Consider the following 24,946-nt stretch of genomic DNA (forward strand, 5'->3'; position numbering starts at 1 on the left):
ATTACTACTACAGCACTTGACATCTTCCAAAGGCATTAAAAAGTTCTCAAGAGGCCTTATAACTTTACAATGTGTTCTGCGATGCCAATTCTGATCACAGTCTAGTTGAAGATAAGTTTAATGAACGCTGGAAAAACACAGGCCTCTCATGATAAGTGACCGAGCTGTTTGAAGAAGCAACAGTATACTCTGAAAACAATGACTGTGTGGGTTAAAGCTCTCTTAAAAAAATATGTGTGGAGTACACGTTTTTTACTGAGGATAACAGAGACTTCTCTTGAATTTTGGGAGTATTCCAAATGGTGGTAGGCAAGTATCAGAACTGCATGAGATTGTTAAGTTGCACAAACCCCTTTTAGAACAATGACTTATATAACACCAGCTTTTCACCATTTAATAAAGATGTATTTAGAACTACAGAAATACAGACAAGCATTAGATTTAGTAACGATAACTGGAAAATTAATCCATCTGCAAATATATAACAGTAATACTATTATTCTCAGTTAGCTACAGAAGTTATTCCTAAAAAATTCTTATCACTTACGTTATTTAAGCTTTCTTACATATCAATTAGTTTGAAATAATAAGTCTTTAGGCTATCCACTAATTGCAGCACCGTAGACACAATCTGTATTTAAAATTATGCAGTGAAAATTAAGCCAAAGCACCAAGCAGTCTTGGCTAACAAAAACGTTTTCCTCAGCCCTTCGGATAAAGAAGGAGAGATAATGGGGGCACTGAATTCACAAGAGAACTCTTTCTCAGTTTACTATTCTCTGCTCGTCACATGTTATGACAGAGTACCAAAGCCACAAGCCTTTATCCATGTGTTTAATTTGCAGCGTTGCATTTTCAGTGCATTCATTTTCTGACCATATGGTATGACTGTTTTCAGACAAAAAAGAGAAAAGAACTTCAGTGATTAATGCAAAGGAAGGGAAGCAACACATATAACCTGAGGAACAGCTGATTGAGAAGATTCTGCCACGGGATCATTTACAAGTGCAAGGTAAACGTGGATGGGAGATTTAAGTGGTTTAGTTATTTTTTTTAGAAGACAGGGGGAAGCTGGTTGCAGAGGAGCATCTAGTATATACATCAGGGGGAGCCACCATTTTTAGTTTCTACCTGCTGTTATGGCTCCAGGCTCTTGAGAAAGGCTTCAAACTACTCTTTCAAGTCTTGCTGTCCTTGCAGAAGTGATCTCAGGAGAACAGAAGTTCCCTTGTCTGGTTGTATTTTACTTCACTGATATGTTGAAACTCCAGTTTGACACTTGTGTCATTAGAGCTGGTTTATGCTGGCACCTGTCAGAGGCAGACAGCATGGACTGCTGCATCAGTCACAGCTGCTGACTGCAGCCGCTGTCCTCAGCAGCAGCAGTGATGGGAAGAGGAATTATTCTAAAAACACAGCTACCAACTGACAGGTGCTCTTCCCCGAATCCTCAATGCCTACAGTATTAGTGAGGAGTCAAAGAGAACATTCAGCTGACTAAAACAGATAATGGGAACTATGTCTCCCACCACAGAAATTAGAAGCAAGCAGCTGAGATATTCTGTGTTGAAAGGTATGTCTGATGGAGGAAATCAGAAAGTATATCTCAGATTGGCACTTCTTAAAATCAAACTGAAACAAGTTGCTCTCTCCCCACACGCTAAACTAGCAGCTACTGAGCTGTTCCACCTTACTGTCCCCTATATTCTAATTTTACTTAATAGGAAAAGGCAGAGCATGGAGCTTTCTGAGTGTAATATAACTCTTCATCTTTGGACAGTAGTGATTTACGATCTTGCGCATGAAAAAAGAATCTCTTTGCTTATCAGCCTATCCACTGTGAGATCTCCTACTGCCAGTAACCTGCACTTAATATGTAACTCTTTAAAAAGACACTGAAAGATGTTCCCTACTGCATGCATGTTTTTTATAAAACTGTTTTTAGATGCTCATTAAATGGCTACAGGAGGAAAACAAAGGTAAATACTGAGTGAATACTGTTGTGGCATGTGTGTATGTTTGTTTGCATATCTTTACTAAACATGAGTGAAAAATGGATAGCATCTGGTAATTTTTAAGTAAATCAAAATAACAACTTCACTGGCATAAGCAGGGATTCTCTATAATAATTTACATTACTGATATTCATACTAGACACAGTTTGTTTGGGAAGGACAGGTAAAGAAAAGGTCTTGGTGAGATATTTATCAAAGATACTACCTTTTTTTTTTTTTTTTTCCCTGATCCCCAGAGTATTATAAGAGAGAGACTGCAGAAAGCCTCTGAGTGCTAACAGAATTGGACATGAAAATGGACACTGTCATGGTGGGGGCCTGAAACAGATGATCAGATTAGTGAGACTGGGTGGTGAAGATTACTAATCCAGAAAACTTTTGAAAGTGAACCACAGCAGGGCATGGGATGCTCAAAATGCAGGGAGCATTCATATTTACATTTGTATTCTCTACTTGTGTTTTTTTTTAATGAGAATGCAGACATCTAGCTCACATAAAAGACCCTTGAGCAAGCTTACTGCTTTTTCATATTAAAGCAATTTCTGCATCTGACAATAGAGATGATCTTGGCCTGTAGCAAATCCTCAAACATGGTTTATATCACTGACCTGAATCCACTTCTGAGGAAGTAGCAGTCATTAAGAGGCAGCTGGTATTACAAGAAATTAACCCCAGACTTAAAAAAAAAAAATAAAAAAAATCACTTAAAAAGTAAAAAATCCAAGAAATAATTGAAAAATTTGAATTAATTTTCAACCAATTGGTATTTTCAAGTGTGAGCCCCAGCAGCGTCTATGTGAATACAGATGGGAATGAAGGGTATTCCAGGCCAAGAGGAGACATTAACACTGATATGGAATTAGAGAGTAGTTACTGCAGAATTTATTCCATTCTGCCACACAGAGAGTGAGCCCCTGCTCAGAATTACAATGATTTTTTGAGAGAAAGAGTGACAGCAAATTATCATTCCCAGGAGCTTCTGTAATTTCCAAGCAACTTGGCATTACACAGACTTGCACATCTATCATGCCTCAACTTCAGCAGCATTACAGCACCAGTTTAAGGTGTACAACTGACAGAGCAAGGAAAGATTTAATTGCTGCTAAGGCCATCATTCCTATCAGGAATACTAACTTCTGAAACCAGATAAGTGCTCTGAAAACTGAACCATCAGAATTTTCAGCAGAAAGGATCACTTTGTGATCAGTAATATTACATGGAGATCCCACTGACCTATGTAACACCCTGACAAATAAAGCTCTGAGCATAACAGGTACTTCTAAATATCCTAATATTCAATAATATCAAGAAGAAAGTCAGAAGACAATATGCATTCATACTAATAGTTTCTAGAAATACTAACCTTTGGTATCAGCAGTTGGTGAAACAATTTGCCTTATGTGCTTCAAGCTCTATGTTTTATTCAGGCATTAACACCTCCTTTGTGAATGTGAAGATGTCAGAATGTGAGCTACCACATGCAATATCATTCCCACAGGACATACAGTAATTTAACATGGAGACTGACATTGCTCCGTGCAGAATTCTAGTTGTACATAAGAGCTATTATAAGACTTACAAAAATCCAGGTTTAGAAAAGATGTCAACTTGATTTGAGACAGCACCTACACATGGCTGAAACCTACTGAAATGCTCTACTATGCACTGAAGAGTTTATATGAAAGAGCTCAAAGGATAAGAAAAGTGTAGCAGTAAATGTTATGCCTTACTTTTCATAACTCTCATTGGCTATTCCTTCCTGGTTAAAATGTCTTACTGGACCAGCTATTTTGTATGGAATAAAAAGGAGATGCATCTTCAGACCAGACTTTTAAATCCACATTCTCTTATTCTGTCTTAAAAATTTACTTTAAGTCTCACTGTTGACACAGATAAATCACTACTAACTAAATGAAAGTTACTGCTACAGATAACTAATATTTGCTAGTGGATTCTAACAGCTCCTGAGTGAAGCTCTGAATTTAGGTAACCTCTCTAGATTTCTCAACAATTCTAAGATAATGACATAAAAGGATTGGATACCTCTCCTGCATATGCTCTAAGGTCATTCCTTCTGTTCAGCCAGTGGTGTCTCATACGGGAGAGAGAGCTGAGATAGATACACTCCTTGATGGCCTTCACAAAAGCTTGACTTTTCCCTTCTATGCCATCTGACCTCCTCCCATCCAGCTGCTTCATATCATTCAAAACGTCTTACCCTGTGGTTGCACCAGTGAGAGGGTAGGGCAGAAAGGGGTGGAAGAAAAATAAAACCACAACATTTTTCCATCATTCTCATATTTCCTTTGGAGTGAGTAGAACTGTGAAGTGATGGACGGATCAGATGAAGTGTCCTAAGAGATTATGTGATGCCACAAAAAGTTCTTATCTTAGGTCTGAGTTGCTTCTAAATGCAATTAAATTGCCCATTCCTTGCCATACTTCCAAGATATCCTGACTTAAACCAAGCAGGGGGTATGAAGTTGGCAGCATATTATTTACAATGTAAGAGATGTATGACAAGAATAGAGGTTAACACTTTTGTTCTTTTAAATATCCACTGAGTTGTCTCAAGGCAGATCAGATCTACTCCTATGCTCCTGCTTTTCAGGAAAGGAAGTCAGAACATCCCTGAGGAAGAGAAATCAGTATTCTCATGACACCTAGACACAAACAACAAAAAAAATCCTGTTGTTTAGTGAACAATTGCCCATTTAATGTTGCCGCCTCAAGTAAGTCATTCTATTGAATATTGGCAAGGTGCCGACACATTCATTATGGCCTCAACTTTCTTTTGTCACAACTACTTTGTTCAGGAAACATGTACTTTTATGTACCTTGTCTGTATCCAAGAGGAAAACAACACTCATGTAGTCAGGGCCCCACCTAGCAGCTCTAATCTTTGACCTTACCGCAGTGAGAGAACTAAGCGATATTTACAATCAACTGCATTCTTTTTAAAGTGTTTGAAAGTATCTTTTTCTCAGTAGTAGAAACATGAAAATAAATAATAAATATATGATGATACTTATATAGACACATGAAGAGTATGTTAGCGTCCACCTGGGTAGAAACAGGTAATCATAGAATCACAAGGTTGGAAAGGACCTATAAGATCATCTAGTCCACAGAAATCCACACAAAAAAAGAAGCCTGAGAAGTCAAGATATACCCACATGCTATTAATTAGTCAAACTTATTTAGCATTTGCATCTCTACAGAGTTTAGAAGCTATTATCTATTTTGCAAGACCCAAATCAAACACACACAGCTGGTTCCTTTTTTTCTTACCATTTCATACGTGTCCTTGGAAGTATACCTGGTAAGTATTTACAAAACAAACAACCCTTCCTATGCATTCTGATAAAACAACTTCTAAGAAAGCACAAGGAATTGCCACACTGATGCTAGCCAGGGAGAAGAGAAGCAATCACAGCAAATGTGTTCCTTTACCACTACTGCAGGTGAATCTCTAACACTGGTATTGGTACCACACTGACTAGAGGAGTAGTTGCAAAACCTGAGCCTTTGTTGTCACTAGGAAAGACTACGAATCACAAAACAGTAGTTAAGCATGGGACAGTGAAAAGCCACACAAGGATGGTCCTTGGCAGAGAGGATCTTGCAGTGCTCTTGAGAAGGCTCCTTTTACTCCTGCACATGTCTGTGAGTTGAGCCAGGGGACACTGAAAAGCAAACAATGCCTGCTTGGCATGTAACCAGAACCCTTTGCACCCAGGTAACTGCAGCAGAACAGTAGGTTCTGTTACCAAACACAGTCCTCACTGAGAAGCCATGGTAGCTCTCTCCTCACAGGGAAGCAAAGCATATCAAAGCATTCCAGAAAGCTTCAGTAGGAGAATTATTAAATATAAATACAAACCAAGTGGGATTCACTGATTCAGTGACAAAGGCATGTGGTTTATAGCCATTCCCTAGTCAGGGAAAACTCAAGACCTCCTGCCACGAACATAGATGACAGGAGATACCCCTGAAACACTACTGCATTCTGTAAGCATGTTCTAATCGTTAGTCCTTCTGTAAAGGTCTTTCACCTTTCCCCCTAGCTTTGATTGCCTTTCCCCAGTTGTCTTCTGTTCCCTTCCTCCTCCCTTAAAAACTCACTCTCCTACCTCTAATTTTTTCCCTTAGGCTCTACTAATTCCACTTAACTGATTTCACTTCCCCCCCACCCCCCCACCTCCAATTTTCCTTCCTGCTCTCACACCCCAATTAATATTTTCTCTTACTATTCCATACTCTGGTGTCCCATATGACAGAATTTATCTGTTTGGTAAACTTAATTGTGAGAGGTGCCCAGAATTCCTACCTTCAACACCCTTCCCCTTTCTCATCCTTTACATGCAGATGCTCTCAATTCCTACCCCTGTAATATCCCCTCACACCAACCTTCTTTACCTCCTCAGAGAGACATTGAATAGTGCCTGTTTCTCTGATATGCGAGTACTGCAGCTACTGTGAGCAGAGAACAGAGGATATTCTGATGATCCAGAGGGCTGTAGAGAGAGAGCTTGTATAATCATGCTGCTACACACAACCCCTGACCACTGCACTGAGGTGGGGCAAAAGCGGCAATAAATAAAGCAGGCAGGCAGACAATGGGGTGGGGTATGATTTGAAGAAGCCACAAATTGCTTTCCCGGTATAAAAAGAATGTAATGGCCAGTGGCAGCATATGTTATGCAGCTAGCAGATAATAATCAGGGCTGTAATTGCTCAAAGATTTCAGAGGAACCATCAGGCAGTAAATTGTGGACGCTCCTGACTCAGAGTTTTGACATGTAAAATGAAAACAACATTAGCATTACTAGATAAAAAGGGGAATGTTTCACTCACTTTCACTATAGTCTCATATTCCATTTCTACTTCTGTTTTTCCTCTACTTCTTGTTCTTCTATGCTCTTTAAAACAAAACCAAGGATCATTTCAATTTGATGTGATTAACAATTACTCTAAGCTGAAATTACATAATTTTGTTCATTACAGTAAAATAACAACTCTTTAATCTACGTATTTAATGAAAAACAAAAGATTACTTCATGCTTCTGTGTGTGGGCTCATTAATATTTGACTAGGTAGTAGGAATGTGTTAGTCAGAGAAATCACTGTTTATCATAACCTGTCACTCTATACTGGCAGAAGGTAATATTTCAGCAGTGTTATGTGGGAGATCTGCTAAGTTGCAGCTCAGGCACATCATGGGAAATGACAATGACACTTCTTTTTCTTTCTTTTTTTGGGGGAGGGGATAAGAATACTTGAATTTAAGAAAACCAAGCATCACCTGTGCTACTTGAAGGCTGTGCTTGAAGAAATACCTCCAGGCATTGAAGTAGGAGGGCTTCAGACTATAGTCATGCCTAATGCCATGGACTTCATGAAGTCTGCATGGAAAACCTTCAGGGACAAATGCAAGTGCTTACAAGAGTGGTGCAGACTTACACCAGTCAGCTGATTCCCTTTGACTCAGCCCTGCCACAGTGCCTGAGCATGATGAGATGTGGGACACGTTGCTGCTGGACACGACACTACTGTGCCTTTGTTCAGATCCAGCATTTCTCTCTGAAACCTCTGTTTTGATAGTTAAGAGAGGCAGGATTTTCAGGCTGTCCCATCAACCTAGAAGACCCCAAAATGCTGCAGGCAGCTGCATGCTGCTCAGAGCTGACTCACTGGAATGGCTGTGGCTCATCACATACCACTCTGTGCACCCCGAGTTTCAACTCTGTCTCTTGAAGAGCTCTAAGCTGTAGATTAGGGAAGTCCTGAAGGTAATCCAACATCAAACAAGAAGACCCGTGGTTTTTAGCTTGTAGTTGTAGTTACTAGAAGTTGGCTACAAAATTATAGCCCAGAACTTAAAATAAGAGTGACTTTTTGGTTCTCGCTAAGTGTAGCCTTCAAAGAAAGCTACTGTGCCATTTTCATGTGGCTGCAGTATGCTTTATTCTCTGTTGTGTTAGATACTGTGGTTGCTGTCTCTTTTTACTCTATAATAAGTGTGATTTCAGTAATAAGTTATTTACTGCTTCATAGCTGCAGCAATTGAATGAGTCTACTGCTAACTTGGTTCTGATTGTGGAGTTAAATCATGGCTCTTATGATACAGTTAGTGCCACTAAAATCTTGACATTCTGCACCTTGTGTACTTTATACCCTATTATGTATTCAAGGTAATACCACATATATTTATTGTATATCCAAGAGCCAGAGCTGTAATGGCATCAAATGCGATACTAGATGAGAATCAGCCCTGGAACAATAGCATGCAAGTTCATTGAGGTCAACTTAGTTTTGCCTTAGCTGTTGTCTGTCATGTTTGCTACAAATGAAATTGCAAATTGAAACCTTTAAAAATAAACAGAAACAAGCAATAGCACAAAATAAATTTCTCTGTTTCAATATTGAACATTAAAACAGCTTAACAAACAAAATAATATGTTTTCAATGTGCCACGAAACATTTCCTCTCAAAGCAACCTTTTAAAAACTGAATATAAGTATGGAGCCACTTCCTTGGTAACGGGTAAAGAAGCAAAACGATACATTTGAGCACCACGTCCTCTTTCTACATTCATGCAGATCTGTAAATGCCTTATAATTGAGTCACAATGGCAGGCATAAGAAAAGAAGTTAGTTAACGGTGGGGCTGGATTTGGCTGAAATCCTTCACAAAGGAACTTCTGCCACCATTTTATACTGTGTTGCAACAAATGAAATAAACTTTTACTTATTTTCTCCTTGAACTCTTTCTCACCTTGGCACCAGTGGGCTGTAAAACTGCATTAGCACTGACACAAATGGTGTTAAAAGATACATGTTGGGTATAAGATGTTCGGGTAATGGGTGCCAGTGACTGTGGTAGCTTGCACCATTTTGACATGCAAAATGAATCTGCAGTATTAGCGGAAGAAGCAGAAAGTGATCGTTTGTAGCAGAACAAAATGTAACAGCAAGAAGGTGAAATGTGAAGTGGAAAAAGAAAGCTACGTTTTTTTCCTATAGTTCCCAATCAGTTCTCCTGATGCACTTTGCTTTTATGTTCCTTTGATCTCTACACTTCATTGGTTTTGTGCTCCCACTGACGAACAAATCAGAGAAAGCATTACTTCCAACTGCTTTTACAGAATTACATTCATGTTTGCAACACACAAACATTTTGTTACTGTGGATGTCATTCCAGTTAGTTCAGTGAAGCTCAAAACTGCTGAAGCCTCGTTAAGATTTGACTAGAAATTCCCTTTAAGCCAATCTTGGAAAACACTAACGAGAATCCTCTTGCTAAACTCCTTTGTGTAGTATTATTGCTTTTTCTTACGTAGCCAGCCTGCAAAGGAAACGTATGTGTTGGTGAAAATGTGTCGACTCCGCATGCAGGTGACCACTGGTCTGTACTGGTTAGTACTGACACACTAGGATTTGGGTGCACAAAGTAGGCACGCGTTTGTAATGGTACAGATGTTACCTACCTGGAGGATGAACATTGGGCTCAAAATAAGTAAACATAAATAAATAAATAAATAAATAAATAAGCAACATCCAAAAGAGATAAAACAATTCTATGAAATGAAACTGAGGATTTTCCCTTTCATTATTCAGCAAGTACTCAAAACACAGTCCACCAAAGTTTAACAGAGATATCTAGATAGCATGAATTCCACAGTGATGGGAAATGACAAGGTTACAAGATACAACTCTTCAGTTGTAAGTAGGGTACAAACCACTCAAAATCCAGTACTGTTTATGCAGTTACTAGCAATATAGTCTGTGCACTTGCACCATTAGGATTTTCCCAATCCAAATGGTGTTAGTGTAGCAGACATATATTATATATTACACACACATATTTACCACAGGGTGCTCACTAGATTTGGAGATCCAGGCATTGTCTTGCAGCATAAGAAAAAGAAAATCAGAAAGAAACACAGGGATTAAAATGAACACTGATTTTCAAACTGTTTTTTAATCTGAAGGTCATGACCATAGTTGTCATAATCACATTATCTTTAAAATCCCCAAGCACCTTCTTGATTCTAGAGTAACATCATTTGGGATGCACAGACATTGTGCTATGCAGCCTTTTGTGAAATCTCTAATGTACGGATAATGCGACATAGAAAAAATACATACTTATCCAAATCATAACTAGGCAGCCAAACAGCAGTAGATATTAGAAGTGAGACAACAGACACACATGGGAACACCACTAATGATGGGCAAGTGTTAAAACATTATCTGCTATTCAGTGCCTACCGAAGGCTGGTTTCCAAGTAGTTTTCAGGAGACACTTTTTAAAGCAGAAAGTCAAGGTACCATTCAGAGCAAGTTTAAGATTTTATAATACTGACATTGAATATATTCTGGTTTATCTGATAATTTAGAATGTGTCCTCACTTGGGCCACAAGAAAGGCTGCATTTAATACTTTCTCTTTTCTAAGATTCCATGAAGAGCTGTAGTGTGCTTTCATTTATTGTGACATTATTACAAAGAATGCATGCCACAATAAGCCCAGAGTTCTATTCTTGTTTGTGCATAGAAAGGTGGACCAGAATCTGACTATTCACTGCCATACATTGTTCTGACATAACACCTCACATCGAATATTGGCAATGTGACTGTATTCTTTACAAATATCTTTTTCAAACACTAAAAACGATGATCAAGAAAAGCATATTGTAACAGGAAGAGTAAAAAGGGAACACTGCTTATCCACAAGGGCTGCTTCACAGCACATCATTTAATTCTATCAATAATTCACACTCCTCTCAGTTGTTCTGCAATTTACATGTGTTGCTGCTGGCTCAGCCTTTGGCATACACTTACACTGTTTTCAGAGAGCACAGCAAAAAAACTCACCATGTTAAAGGAAGAAAAGATTCTGAAGAGTAGTGTGAAGGCAAATGGAAAAGTTGTAAGTCATGGTGCAATCCAAGGGACTTGAGATATTTAGATTTGGATCCTCTGTGCCTAACTCCTTCTTTTTCAGTGCCATAAATCTCCTACGAAGGTCTCAGCTGACTAAAGGATTCCACTTCACTGGTGATAACTGGGGAAAAATCTTCCTCTCAAACTCCAGGCAGCTAAGAAGCCAGCACTGTTCACTGGCCTCTTAACTGAAAAAAAAAGGAGCCATGTGGATGACAGTACAAACTGCCCAGTATTTAATCAATGGAGCAAGCAAAATGTCTTGAACTTCATGGAGGCTCTGGCTTAAGTTATTACTAAGCCATGACTCCCTTTCAAAAGTTGTTTGCAGCTGTGTTGTGTACTGTAGAGTTCACCTTCAAAATAATATGCCAGATGTGTTTTAAATAAGTGTTCTTTATATAGGTATCTACAAACAGAAGGCTGAATTGCAAAACAAAACAAAAAAGGAAAGGAAAGGATAGAGGGCATGCTTTCCCATGGATGTAATCTATAGCAGGGTTGCACAAACAGACATTTAGGACAAAATCTAGCTCATGGCAACATGGAAACAGTACAAAAAACATTCAAGGTAGCAACTTTTGTCATATTTAGTAACTTGTGAAGCCTGCTCGTATCCCCATCTTCCTTGGATCAGAAAAAATTCTCTGCATCTTCTATCACAAAGACAATGAACAGGTAGAGTTCTTATTAATTTATAACTGACTGAACTGTGAATTAGACAGAAGAAGAAATGCAGGAGGAAAGAACGGCTCTGGGTGAAAGAGTAAAGTTATTTCAGATTAATTCTTTTGCGTGGCTGTTTAACAGTAACACAGAGGAAACCAATCACTCTGCAATTTCACACTGAAGTTACACAAACAATGCAACTGCTGCAAGAACAGTCTTCACATGCATTATTTCTCTTCCTGGGTAAAAGCACCTTTCTGTTCCTGCTTATGATCGATTACTTCAGTTATATTATTAAAAAAAGAAAACACAACTGTTTCTATTAAACAGCTCCATAAATGCCAAAAGATTGTCAGAATATATATTTTCAACTGAAGAAAGAAATCCCTAGCCTCAATACAAGATCCACTTATATCTGCAAGATTCATTATAACTATCACCTTTACTAGATGTAGAACAACATTTATTAGCTTGCAGGCTGGACAGAGATCAAGAGATTAAAACCTATTTCTCAGAAATGTATTTCCATTAATATAATAAATGACAATAAGATACAAAAAGTCCAACTGAGGGCTCTTTCCTCCAGAGTTCATATTCCTCTGGTCAAGCACGAACAGTTAATGTGCCATGCTAATGAGGCCAACACGATTCTATGAATGTCCCAGTGGATGATCTCAAAACACACCCATTTAGGACACGAAGTCAATCTGAATTTTGCTACTGACATCGGTCAGAGCACACTGAATGTCACTTCTCACTCTGCAAAGGTAATTGGCTGTTTGCCTTAGTTTGAGAGGTGGTCAGACGACACCCACGAATCCAGAAGAGCAGGTTGGCAAAGGATTATTTTAGTGCTCATCAGCAGTTATGAAAAAAATGCATTCCAATCCGGTCAATCAAAGGGGTGAGAACAGCAAAAAAAGATTCCTATTAGGCATGGGCTAAACAAAGAAGATCAAGAAAGAATACACTGTATTTTTACTGGGAAGAGTTGAAGTACATAGCACCCAAACCCAGAACTCTATGACTGATGCCTGGTTAAGTAACAGCTATCCTAGTTGTTTCTGTAAGCACAGAGACTGACACAGTATTCTGCAATGGCTCCGTCTTCTGTTCTCATAGCAAATGGGTCAAAGGGTCAAAGAGAGTAAAGTCCAAATGCTTTTAGAGAAATAGACTCATTGGCCCGGTTTGGTAAATGTAACTCAATATTTGACTGTTCTAAACTGCAACATAGTGATGCATGGATTTTATATGAAAATTATCCTCGGGTTGTAAAAGACCAAGCCCTCTGATCTTGATGGTGAAGCAGACGTTCCTGTTTCACAAAGGATTCTGAAATTTGGAAGATTCTCGACCAAAGAAAATTCTTCTCCTGTACCAAAAGATCATTCTAAATCACACTAGTACATACCCAAAGTAATTCTAGTAGCGTCTCTGAAATGGTTATGAAAAATGCCAGTGAAATTGAGATTAGCATCAAGCAAAAGGATGCCTCAAACTGATTCAATGCTTCATATTAATTACGTAGATTAACATTCTTATCTGCCAAACAGCTTTCCTTTGCAACTCCCTGTAAGTCATTTCACTGCTAAGGTCTCAACTCTCCCATCTGCAAAATGGTGTGAAATAAAAACTTGCAGCTGAAATTTTAATACTGTTAGAATCTCAAAGCAATAGCATAGTACTGTCTTAAAGAGCTTGCATGATAGCTTAGGCGATTTTAAATCCTTCTCTGTGTTAAATATAGCAGATTGCACAGCTTTCTCTGCAGTGAAAGGAGATTTATTTCCTAAGAGTGTTTAGAATCCAAGTCCTTTTTCTAATGAAGTGTGAGATAATAGGATCTTTTTCTCAAACACCAAAGAAAACATCATCTACCCAAATTTCATTAAACATTACATGATTGCAAAATAAACAAATCTTATTTTTTGACAAACTGCTGTTAGTTCTATTTATTTGTTAAGATGTAATACACATGCCAATTAGCCTCCACATGAGTATGTGGGAGAAATCCCTTCTATTCATATGCCTAGTAATGTATATTAAGCTCATTAATTTGTGTCTAAGAAGACATTTCAGCTTCATTCTTTTATGAAACCAAAGTTAGCATTAGCAGATAATGTAACTGCAGCTGATAAACTCAAGATGCCTTAATATCAAATTGCTCAATGGAACATTCTGCTTATTTTGAACTAATTTAGTACAGCAGTACCTGTTCAAGATCAATTCACAGCAGACTATTTCCTACTTATTGTTAATTAAAATCATGGATTTCCTGTTACAAACAGCATATAACTCTGAAGAATTAGCTACAAAACCAGTGTGTTATTGACTCAGCTGGTGGACTATTTCTAGACTTACTGACTTATTCTGAGTTTCATAAGAACAGCTGCACTAAGCAATGACACAGTGAGGGCAGGTGATGAGGGAAAAGTAGGATACACTCCCTGAGATTTCTCAAAGTTACAGAACTGCAGAGTGGCTTAACTGTGATTTTTATCTCCAGCCTGAGGAACTGAGAGCACAGTAGGCCAGAACACTTTTTTGGCACAATAAATACAGGGACCACCCAGCCTTGCTGTCTCAATTCCAGCCCTTTCCGGCCTTGAAGAGAATAATACTCTAGCTGTGCGCCAAGGGGATATCTGCAGGTGGCATCTGGGTTTGACCTAATCCACCCACACTTTTGTTGTCAGGATTATATAAACATTTTTTCTACTGATTGTGCTGGGTAGATATAGGCCAATTATTTCACTTCTGGAACATGGTTGCAGGAGAGTACATAAGCATGGGAACCGTTCAGAGAAATGGATACAGAGGAGCAGTACTGACTAAGGAAGAGTCCACCCAAGGCTTTTGGTATGTTGCTTCTAAGCATTAACATTCCTGAGATTTAAACCTTAATTCAAATGTCAGAGTTATCAGGAAACCAGCACCCACCAGGCCAGAAAGGAGGCTCCATCACCATACCACATTCCCAGAGACTAAGAGCTACGCAGTCCCTTTCTCTTTCCACTAACAACCATAAACTGAAAGAAGACACAATTACAGGAAGTTAGTGTACTGCTTTTGCTTATTTGTGAATGTCTCTTTTCTTCCCCAAAAATCTCTGCCTGATTTCCACAGCAAAAAGGTAAAATCTGCTTATTAAAGATCTCTTATTAAAGAGATCTAATCAATCCCAGCTTTCTGAACTGCATTTTAACAGGAGTTTGAGTTATGGCATGAAGGATGTAAAAATGTAAAAAGGCCCTTCAGAAAGCAGCCCCACAGATTTCTGAACAGACATATATTCAGAGCTTTGGCAAATGAAGTGCTGGCAATCAAGTGCTCTCCACTTGCATTGAATCTTGCAAAGCCCTGTTGTTTCTTATGCACTCTGTCAGAAGACAAAAGTCAACAGACAGAGCATACATATCGTTCAAAGCCGCTTCTAAAGCTTTTTTTTTATGAAAACAAATAAGGTAGTTGTCTGAGCCCTGTGCTCGTGAATAATTTAAGAGTCTAAACTCCAACTGGTAAATGTTAGGAAAAATGACATTAAGAAACACCAGACTGGAAGATTTCTAATTCTCAAAGGCTACAGAGGTGCTCATCTCAGCAGCACCACTCTGATGCACTTGAAAGAAGACCTGGATGAAAACTATTGCAATAGCAGGCCAGCAGGTAAAATTCTTGTACCAAAAGTAACCGGAGATCTCTTTATTCACCAGGTTGAACAGGCTATGCTAGGCTACTTCTGCATTTTAAGACGCTATATTGAAGCTTACAAGATTAAAAAGGCAAACAAAAATATCTCAGTGCTTTATAAAACCAGGCCTGAACACTCACAATTTCAGAACTATCTGAAGTTTAAAAGTATCCAACCTTATTACTAGCACTTTCTTTGATACCCCACCTGTCAGGCTTCCCTTAAAGGTCTGGAGTCATGTGAAATCCCACACATTAAGGTTGCAGTATCTGTTTAGTGCATTAACTGTTGAAAAAGCTTCCATAGTTCTTGTAAGGTGGAAGAAGGCAGATACTCCTCCTGTAATGTGTCACTGTATGTCTGACCAATGAGTATATTGCTGTTACAGTGTTGTTGGATTTCAACAACAGTAGCTACTGAAGAGAGCCGTGATGGTGTGGGGTGCACAACTGCATCTGTCTCCCTGGTACTCTTCTGTCTCTCTTCTGTCTTTAATGTCTTCTCTGTGTCACTTACATTCTCCTAAACCCTGCATTAAAGCCTCCTTTTCTTTACTCCCTGCAAAGCATTGTTAATCTCTCCCCAGGTCTGAGACAAATCTTATTCATTTTGCTTTTCCCAGGATAAAGTTTAATTCAAATAACTATTGGTAGTTCATCTTTTTTTTTTTTAGATTTTGGTTTTTTTCAACAGCAGTACTTGGAGAAATTTATCACATTGCAAAGAATATAAAAGCTGCACAATTAACATAACAGTCATGCCGAACATATGGTCAGCAGGTTTAATAAGAAAGAAGTACTTCAAGTTGCCTTTCATTACACAAGTGACTTTCTTTAACCTTTTAGAGATATTCACATCATTCATCTGGTGGAAAACTGTGAGGCATTTGGGGCAGGAGTGTCTTTTTGTGATGGGTCCTTGCAGAACCAAGTATTTTAAGGTCTCTGTTTCTGCACTGAGCTCTGCAAATTTACACACACCAGAGATGGAGCCTTACTACTTCAGCAAAGTACAAGGAGGCTAAAGCACATTTGCCGTATTTCAGATTTACTCAGGCTCTAGCAGAAGGAGGACTTCAGTCCGAATTCACAGATAAATTAAGTTGGCTCAGCTGAGGCAGACAGTATCCCTAGCAATATTCCTTTTCTCTCCTGAAGATTATTCCATTCTTGCAGGCATGGCTGAGCAAATTCTGTATCTGCTCTCTAGCTGCTGTGGCTTAAATTAATTAAGCACATTAATATCATCTGCTGCCTACTGGAGCTTACATTAGCAGGCAGGACTATAAACACAGAAGCAAGCTGGGGGTCGTACATCTCCCTCTACTGACTGTGGAGAAGGGTACGGCACAAGGCTTAGGCTAGTGCTGGATGCAGCTGCCTCTACACGTGGTTCTCAAGGTGATCAAAGCACCAAGTGAGACCTTATACATTGCATGTGAACTCTAATCAAACAGTGACGTTTTTTATTCTCTTCAACCCCATCTATGCAGGCTCTTCAACACCATTGGAAAGCCAACAAAACCAGCAGCTGAAACTCTCAGAGAAGGGAATTGTGAACCAACAGTCAGTTGCTACTTCCCTCCAGGGTGTATCAGAGCTCTGCCAGGAGAGGGGCTGCAGTGCTTCAGCTGCTTAAACTGACAACTTTACCAGAGCTCTGAGGAGCTGCCTCAGCTGGGGTCAGTTTTGAGGATGCTGAACAGCACTGCTAACTGCTGAAATTCAGAAGTAAAGGGAAGTGATACAAATGCAAGAAAATATTTCTAACAGCACTTATTTTATCTGCATTTCTTATTAAAAGAATGCAACTAAATAATGATAAAATCAATGTAAATATCAAGGCATATGCTGATATTTAGAGGTTGAAATGTATTTCTGTTATTTAGATCAGCCAGTTCCTGCTCTTTGAAAGCTGGAAACAGTGCTTCAATTTATCTCTATCTTGTTTTCCATCATAACTTATTTATTTCAAGCATGTCAGGGAGAAACCTAATTTGTAAGGACATTTTCCAATTAACGTTATTAATTAAAAGTTGGAGTCAGTTGGTTTGTAAATAATCTTATTTAAAACCACAAAGTTTTAGGATTCTGGGAAATCGTTGAGAATGCAGCTATGCAAGTATTAACGGAAATGATCCAAATTTTCAATCTCCAAGTGTTACAGCATGTTTTCTGGCATTCTGAATGCCTGCTCATTTTTACATGATCTGTAAGCAATTTCATTTCCTCTAGAGTTCTCTTACATTATTAAGGAGTTATTGTTCCCGTTAGTTTGTGTTAAGCGGTGCTATGCACAAGTGCTTAGAAGTAATGGCTTTAACGAGTTTTATGTTTATCTTTAAGTTCTGCTCTGAATACGACAAGAGTCTCAGTGGAGTTCCAACTTTATGAATTTGTGCCAGAATCCAGTAATATCCTATGAAATGTCTGTCATTTAGACTTATCTTTAGAAATCAGTGTACAAATTTGCAGTGTCACAGCCCTAAGCCTGCTGGTGTTCAGAAAGTGTTTGGACAACGCTTTCAGATGTAGGTTTGAATTCTGGCTGGTCCTCTGTGGAGTCAAAAATTGGACTCCATGATCTTTGTGAATCCCTTCCAGCCCTGGATGTTCTATGATTCAAAGATTTCATTTCATTTATTCATCTTTCAAGTTATTTCGTTGGAACATCAGCCTTATGTGTGGGAGCCTAAAAAGACACATCGCTGTGTCTGACCTGGTGATCAATCAGAAACACTCATCCAACTGAATGGATCATAACTACTGGAGAAAGATTTAAATCTAATAAAGAGCAAAAAAGATGATTACAAGACACTTTAGAACAGTAAAATTACTTATTTCTCAAGTGCATTCATACCAAGTGAATAACCACACTTTGTGGATGCAGAGATATTTCTCATCTAAAAATAACTCATGCTGTACACTGATCGCAAATCAAGATATACCCAAGGCAGCCTGTATTTGTAGGTCAATTTATAATCCTTACATTTAAAGAAAAAGCTTAGAGCAAAATTAGATGTTACATTTTTCATGTATCCATAGTTGTCATTTGCTATGGGTTATTGCGAACCTTCTTGGCAATTCAGATGAATATACTTTTTAACAGTTTCAGTACTAAACCTAACTTTTTCTGTATGTTGAAGAAGCGATCTTCAGCAGATGAGTACTCTTGGACTACATGAAGGTCAATCATAGAATGGTTTGGGTTGTAAGACCATCTTGTTCCAACTCCCTGCTACAGGCAGGGGCACCTCTATCTAGACCAGGTTGCTCACAGCCCCATCCAGCCTGGCCTTGGACACCTCCAGGAAGGGGCATCCACAGCCAGTGTCTCACCACCCTCACAGTAAAGAATTTACTCCTGCTATCTGGTCTAAAGCTACCCTCCTCCAGTTTAAAACCATTTCTGCTCGTCCTGACGCAATATGCCCTTATAAAAATCAGCTTTCCTATAGGCCCCCCTTTAGGTACTGGAAGGCCACTAAAAGGTCCCCTCAGAACCTTCTCTTATCCTGAAGAGCCCCAACTCTCTCAACCTGTCCCTGTAGGGGAAGTGCTCCAGCCCTCTGATCATCAGTAATATTTCAACATCTGCTGCTTTTTCTTTTATAATACCAGCCTGCTTATAGCTAAACAAATTCTAATCCTTAGGGCGTTCAGGTGAGCTGACCAAAAGTAACATTTCTTGTAGCCTTAACTGGATGTTGGTCTGACATTCTCTATGGTGGGAAGGTATAAACATGCAGTTAAAACCTGCTCGCATTCTAACTGCTTTACAATAGCTCTACACAAGAATTAAGCAGCAGGTCTGGGTGTTTTTTTCTCCAATATGAGAGAAAAAGAAGTAAACGTGGCTCGATACATACTGTGAAAAAAGAAAAATTTCTATGTTCCAGAAAATGCTTTCGGAAATAATGATAATTAAGCTCTGAGCTCCAATAGAGCCTAGCTGTAACCAGAGAATCACTCCAAGTTTTGAACACAATTGGTTAACAATATGTGAACACACATTTTAAATTAGCATTTTTGTGTGCAGACAGCAGCATTGTATTTTCATTTTGTAGTGGTGCTTTTAACCGCAAGAGCCACATGAGTCATAATGCAGGGAAGGCAGGCTGAGGAAACCTGATGGCTTCCACACTTCAGAGTGTTTCTTCTGTTTGAGAAGGAAAACGTTTCCTTTGTTCAGGACAATGTAAGTGCAAACCTCTTGGCTGCAGGTTTGACATATGCTAAATTCATTTTGTCGATAGCATGGAATCTAGAAATACATAAATCCGCCTTTCCTATTTTTTACTTTTAGTACAAGGGAAATTCTGACTTCATTGTAAATGCAACCAAACAGAAAAACTTGAGTAGACCACAAAAGTCCTTTGTGGGATTAGTGGCTTCAGAACAGGACTGGGAACCATCAGAACCGGATTCTAATTTTGCCATGCAGACATGTCACTATGAAAGATGTTTAGGCCAAAGATTTCAAACACTGACACCTAAAGTAAGGCAGTGAAATACAGAGTTAACTGTGCATCCAGCAAACCTTTAATGCATGGAAAATGCTTCACTGTTTTGAGTTGGAAGCAACATAGGGAAGTTTTGTTATTTATTATTAAATGTTTTCCTCTCGGAATGTTTTGTTCCTTTTAGATTTCAGACCCACAAATAGATGTGTCTTGATAGTATCATTTCAATTGAGCTACAGGTATTGTCTATTTGCTGGGTTATGCTCAAAACGGAGCACTTCAAAAACTAAGTTTCCTCAGAAACACATCCTGCACCTGGATTTTCTTTTTAACAGCAACTGACCATAAGGAATCATTTTTGTTTGCATTTGGTGTCTTCCGCCTCATTTACATCAACCACAATTTCAGTGGATTCTCTATCACCCGCTGAAATCTAGGTTTATATTAGCGATTAAGGTGCTCCCCGATTTGAAACTAAATGTAGCTACCACTGACAAACAGCAGGCTGCCTAACCAGCAGCACCGCTTGAAGAGATTTCTAGAACCAGGAAACTCTGCTTTTGGATTTTCCCTTAATATATACTTGCGATTGCAGGTAACCCTCCTATAGTCTCTGCTCAATGGACCAATCCTGTTACCAAGGTCACCTTTGCAGAGTTATATTTGCATCCAGCTGACGTTGATTCATGTTGCCAGATGGCTAAGGACAAAGCACAATCGCTCAACACAATGTGTGACCTACTTACACTCCTAACAATCTGCTGTTTAATACTTCATAAAAGCATGGAGACTTTGATTAAAATTTTAATTTAGTTTCATGGTTAGCCCACATGTGGCATGTACATTTTGCATACCAGATACATCTGTTCCAACAGAGAAGTAGTATGATGCCTCCAACTTCTTTCTAAAACAGCACATAGGAATGAATAAGTGCATTTTCCTTATTTCCTAAAGGCACTCTCAAAAGTAATTACAAGTTGTTGCTTTACGTATCAACACTGGTTCATCTTGTGAACAGCCAAACATTCTCATGCTGTCTCCACTTAAACTAATAATGACAACTGTAAAGTATCAGCCATAGAGAAGAATGAAAACATGGAACAAAATTCATGTAGGGTTTCTATTTAGCAATGTGGAAAGTCACGGGGACATTCTCCATCCATGCTCAAAGTCTGATATACATTCATGGGTATAAGTGGGACAAACTAATTTTTGTTTCATCTACAATGAAGCAAGATACGCAAGAATAGTAGAAATTATGTTGGTCATTGTAGGCCAGATCCTCCACAGTGCTAAGGGCTTCAGGTACGTGGTAACTACCAGAATGAATCAGACCGGACATTGCCTAAGACCTTCAGCTTCCTCTGCCCTCAGCTACTACCATATCCTGTACAAAGCAGCCACAGAGAAAATAATTTCCACCTTCAAACAGCCCTGCCTGGTTCTGATCTCTAATATTTAAAGATTGCCCCCTGTCTTGCTGAAGTTTTTCTAAGTTTCAAGTTCCTTGCAAAGTACTCATCAACACAAATTTCAATCCTGAACATTTTTCATTTCCAAACTGATCTCCACAACAGTTTTCAATCTACTTTGCTTTGGCATATTTTCAAGCACTTGGCACCTCTAAAAGAAGCCAAACTGCTAAAAGTCCTGAGCACTCAGCAGCTTCTGCTGTGAAAGTTCACAGCCAGAACCTCAGGAGAGCTTAGCATGGTGTATGAAGCTAGGCGGACGTATCTCAAGAACTCTTCTCAAAGAAAACCCAACTATTTTCAAAATAGGAATCCCCTTCTCCAGACTATGAGAAAAGAAAGGAAAGTAGAAACTGAAAACACTGCAGAAAACCAAATTTAATGTTATACGAGGTCTGCTCTGAAAGTAATGCCTACTGTTTTAATATGTAGGCCCACAATGTCAGAAACAGATGTTGGTGCTATGATAGCAGAGAGGCTGACAAAATGGCATCTGATGTTGGTCTTCTAGTGCAGATTTTTATAAGCATGGCATGCAGGCTCTTGTTCACTGCTGGTGAAAATGCATAGTTAATGGTGGTGACTATGTCAAAAAATAGTTTTATAGCTGAGCATTTGCTCTATGAAATAGTGTTAGTGTGGTCTTTGCAACTGTTTAAGTAGGAAGCATTACTTTTGGAGAGACCTACGTTCTATACACTGAGGAGGAAATAAAAAAAACTGAAAAATGTCCCATCAAATATCAATATCATCATGCCTGGAGAAAATGAGAAGTGAAAGTCAAACACAGGGAGTGGCAATGTTATCATCCTAGTGCAGTCAGTGCTACTGGGGTGATTATTAAGACAGCATAAATACAAATAAATGGTTGGACACTGACTACAATAAGATTTGGTCGGTGAACTGAACAGTTTATTACTGAATAAAAAATGAAGAGTAAGCCCCAGATGCATAGATATATCTTATTTGGTGTTCTCAGACTCTCCTGATGAATACAGTCTAAATGTAGTCATTAACTGAGGCTGAAGTGTACCAAACACAGTAAGGGCCATCCCCCGAGAAGCTTTGCTCCAACTTACAGCTCTTGTAAGCCTGATTTTGTCTAGCACCTATCTCCAGAGCTCTGGAAGGCTCTGTTGCTCACTGGTGGAAGCACAGGAGGAATCAAACACAAACATTTCGACCCTGCTTTGCCCATGGTATTTGCCGCATGTCCAGACACAGTTTTACCAAGAAGTTCCCTGCCCCTCTGAGACTCAAAAGTTGCCTTGAAAGGACATTACAGTCGTTGAGAGAAAAGGGGTTTACCCAGGGAAGTGGTATTTCACTGAGTTCTGTTACTTTGCCACAGTTAAAGGTTGGAGAGAGAAAATGCATGCATACAGTATTCAAAGTAGGTATTAAGAAAATTAGAATTTATGTAACAATTGAGGAAGTCACAACAGTTCATTCTGGAAAAAATACAAGGCATCCCCAGTATCCTTTAAAATTAAAACTCAGGTAAATCCCATGTTCTTTTTAAATCAAAGGAAGTCCAACCCCAAATTTCAAAGCCAAATTTTCAAATTTCGTGTAAATTGGAGCTTCTACTGTCCAGAGAAGAATGACATTTTTAAAATGCTTATGATTATCACACAAAAATGAAGTGTTTTTTATCCTGAGCACATTGACCTCAGACTTTAGCAGAAACTGGCCCTTATGGCACAAGTTTAGATCCTGGCGCTATGTCCATCTGATGGACCTGCTTCCACAGTCTGTTTTGTGTCTATCTTTTTATAAAGCATGCCTTCAATTATAGGCAGTAAATGCACAGCAGAAAGCCTGTTTTAGCTGTGGCCAGTGACCCACTTAGAATGTAAGGCTGCATATACCCCATAACCCACAGTAAAGCTCTCACAGCTTTGCAGAGTCAGAGATCTGCCCAAGAACCAGGAGATGACCTGATTGTCATGCAGTAAGAACACTCTTTATGAGCACACATTATTATTTTCCTAGTTGCTAGACATCAAACATGATAACATAGCAAAGATAACACTTGCCTACATCTGATTAAAAATTCCAGTGTCTTGTGTCTATTAGGGCTGTGCAGTGTAATAACAAACACAACCCAGTCCCGAAAGCACAGATTAAGTGAATCCAAATAGCTCTCTCTTGGGTCTGTTTAGTAGAGAGCATCATTCTCCTTTGGTGGGTCTGATTATTTTACAGCTTTAAAGCCTGTGGAGGGTCAAAAGCTCCTGTTTAATTTGCTGCTGCGTGGGAAAGAGACAAAGGTGTCTGTGACACTATGCTATGCTTGGAGATGGTTTGTGCTTGGAAAAGCCTGCAGTTTTAAGTGAGATGCTTAAAAACAAACATGACTGATGAGAAGGTTCTTAAATGGGAACAAAGTAAACAGATGCTTCATTAGAAGTTGCATCCCCAGACTTGCTTTTACTATGAAGTCCATCGATATTTTTTTCCCTTAGTTCAATTTAAAAATTAATTCTCTTATAGAAAACCCAAATTGTTATATTTATGTTAAGAATACTATGAGGCAAATGGTTTTCTTTTGACAGTCTTGTCCCAAGGAAAAGCGATACATTTAGTAAAAATCATACTTGTTTACTCATTAGAGTCTTTAAACAGCAATTTGCAACTGCTCTGCGTGTGCTGTAGCTTAATGTTTAAATATGGTCTATATTCATAGATTCATGTTAAAAAGTAACATCTGCAACTGCCAAGTGCAGTAGAATCTTTTGAGGGGGTCTGTTACTCACTGACATAGAATCACAGAATCACTGAGGTTGGAAAAGACCTCTAAGATCATTGTGTCCAGCCACCAACCCACCCCAATCATGCCCACTCATGTCCCTCAGGGCTACGTCTCTACATTCCTTGAACGCCTCCAGGGACAGTGACTCCACTGCTCCGTGGGCAGCTTGTGTCAGCAGCACCAGCAAACATGACACAGTTTTAAGGGATTCATGAGCTCATGACTATTTGTTACTGGTGCCCACCATGAAAAAAGAAAGCCTGCAATGTATGAAGGAAGTATGAGAAAAGCTTAACTATTCCCTCACTCCAATTATCATTAGTGTACAAAACATCTGTTGGTGTGGTGTCTTGCTTTAGAGATCACAGAGGAAAAGGAAACTGGCACACAGTTCCCCAGCAGATAAGCATTATATTGTTATATTCTTTCCAAATTTTGTAATGATGGGATATTAACATTTTAATAATGTGGATTGAAGTGGATTGGATAAAAACTGCATTAAATTTAATGGAGTGAAATCATTACCTGAGATTTTGAATTTTGCCCTCAAAATTTGTAATGGTAAATAACAGCAAAACTATTGTAGCAGACCTGAGTGCTTTCTGATGATCTTTAACAAGATTATGCTTGCTGTAAACCTGGTGCAGACAAAATCTTTTACTCGTAAAACCTCACCCACTTTTAGGTTTAGTTGTAACTGCCTTTCATTGTTCTGTTCTGCTAGATTTGAGTTCAGAATAAAGATAAGAGTGGTAAGTTGAGGTTACTAGATGGGCATTAGACATTACATTTTAATCACATTCTCAGAGGTACAGAATATGTTAGGAACTATCATTAGCTTTATCAGTCAGCTGTGGTTTGAGACCATCACTAAGCGATCACAAAACAGAAAAATGCCTTAAATAGTATGGAATTGAAGTAAACAAGGAATA

The 24,946-nt window shown here is 38.8% G+C and overlaps 1 protein-coding gene across 3 annotated transcripts in view; it reads right to left on the reverse strand.

The window, feature by feature from the left end:
* The window catches only part of PLCB1 (phospholipase C beta 1), a 345,117-nt gene that overhangs the window by 17,008 nt on the left and 303,163 nt on the right, over positions 1-24,946 (reverse strand). Inside the window, exons 32-33 of one of the 3 annotated variants that reach the window (XM_015857086.1) lie at positions 9,901-9,924; positions 6,873-6,937 (exon numbers count right to left, since the gene is read on the reverse strand). The exons of 1 other annotated variant lie outside the window; for it this stretch is intronic. In XM_015857086.1, the coding sequence (XP_015712572.1) occupies positions 6,899-6,937; positions 9,901-9,924 (63 nt within the window). In that variant the 3' untranslated portion in view covers positions 6,873-6,898. The remainder of the gene's footprint in view (positions 1-6,872; positions 6,938-9,900; positions 9,925-24,946) is intronic. One more of the 3 variants, XM_015857087.2, reaches the window with a different exon arrangement.

The sequence above is a fragment of the Coturnix japonica genome, chromosome 3, assembly GCF_001577835.2.
Source record: "Coturnix japonica isolate 7356 chromosome 3, Coturnix japonica 2.1, whole genome shotgun sequence".
Classification (NCBI taxonomy): domain Eukaryota; kingdom Metazoa; phylum Chordata; class Aves; order Galliformes; family Phasianidae; genus Coturnix; species Coturnix japonica.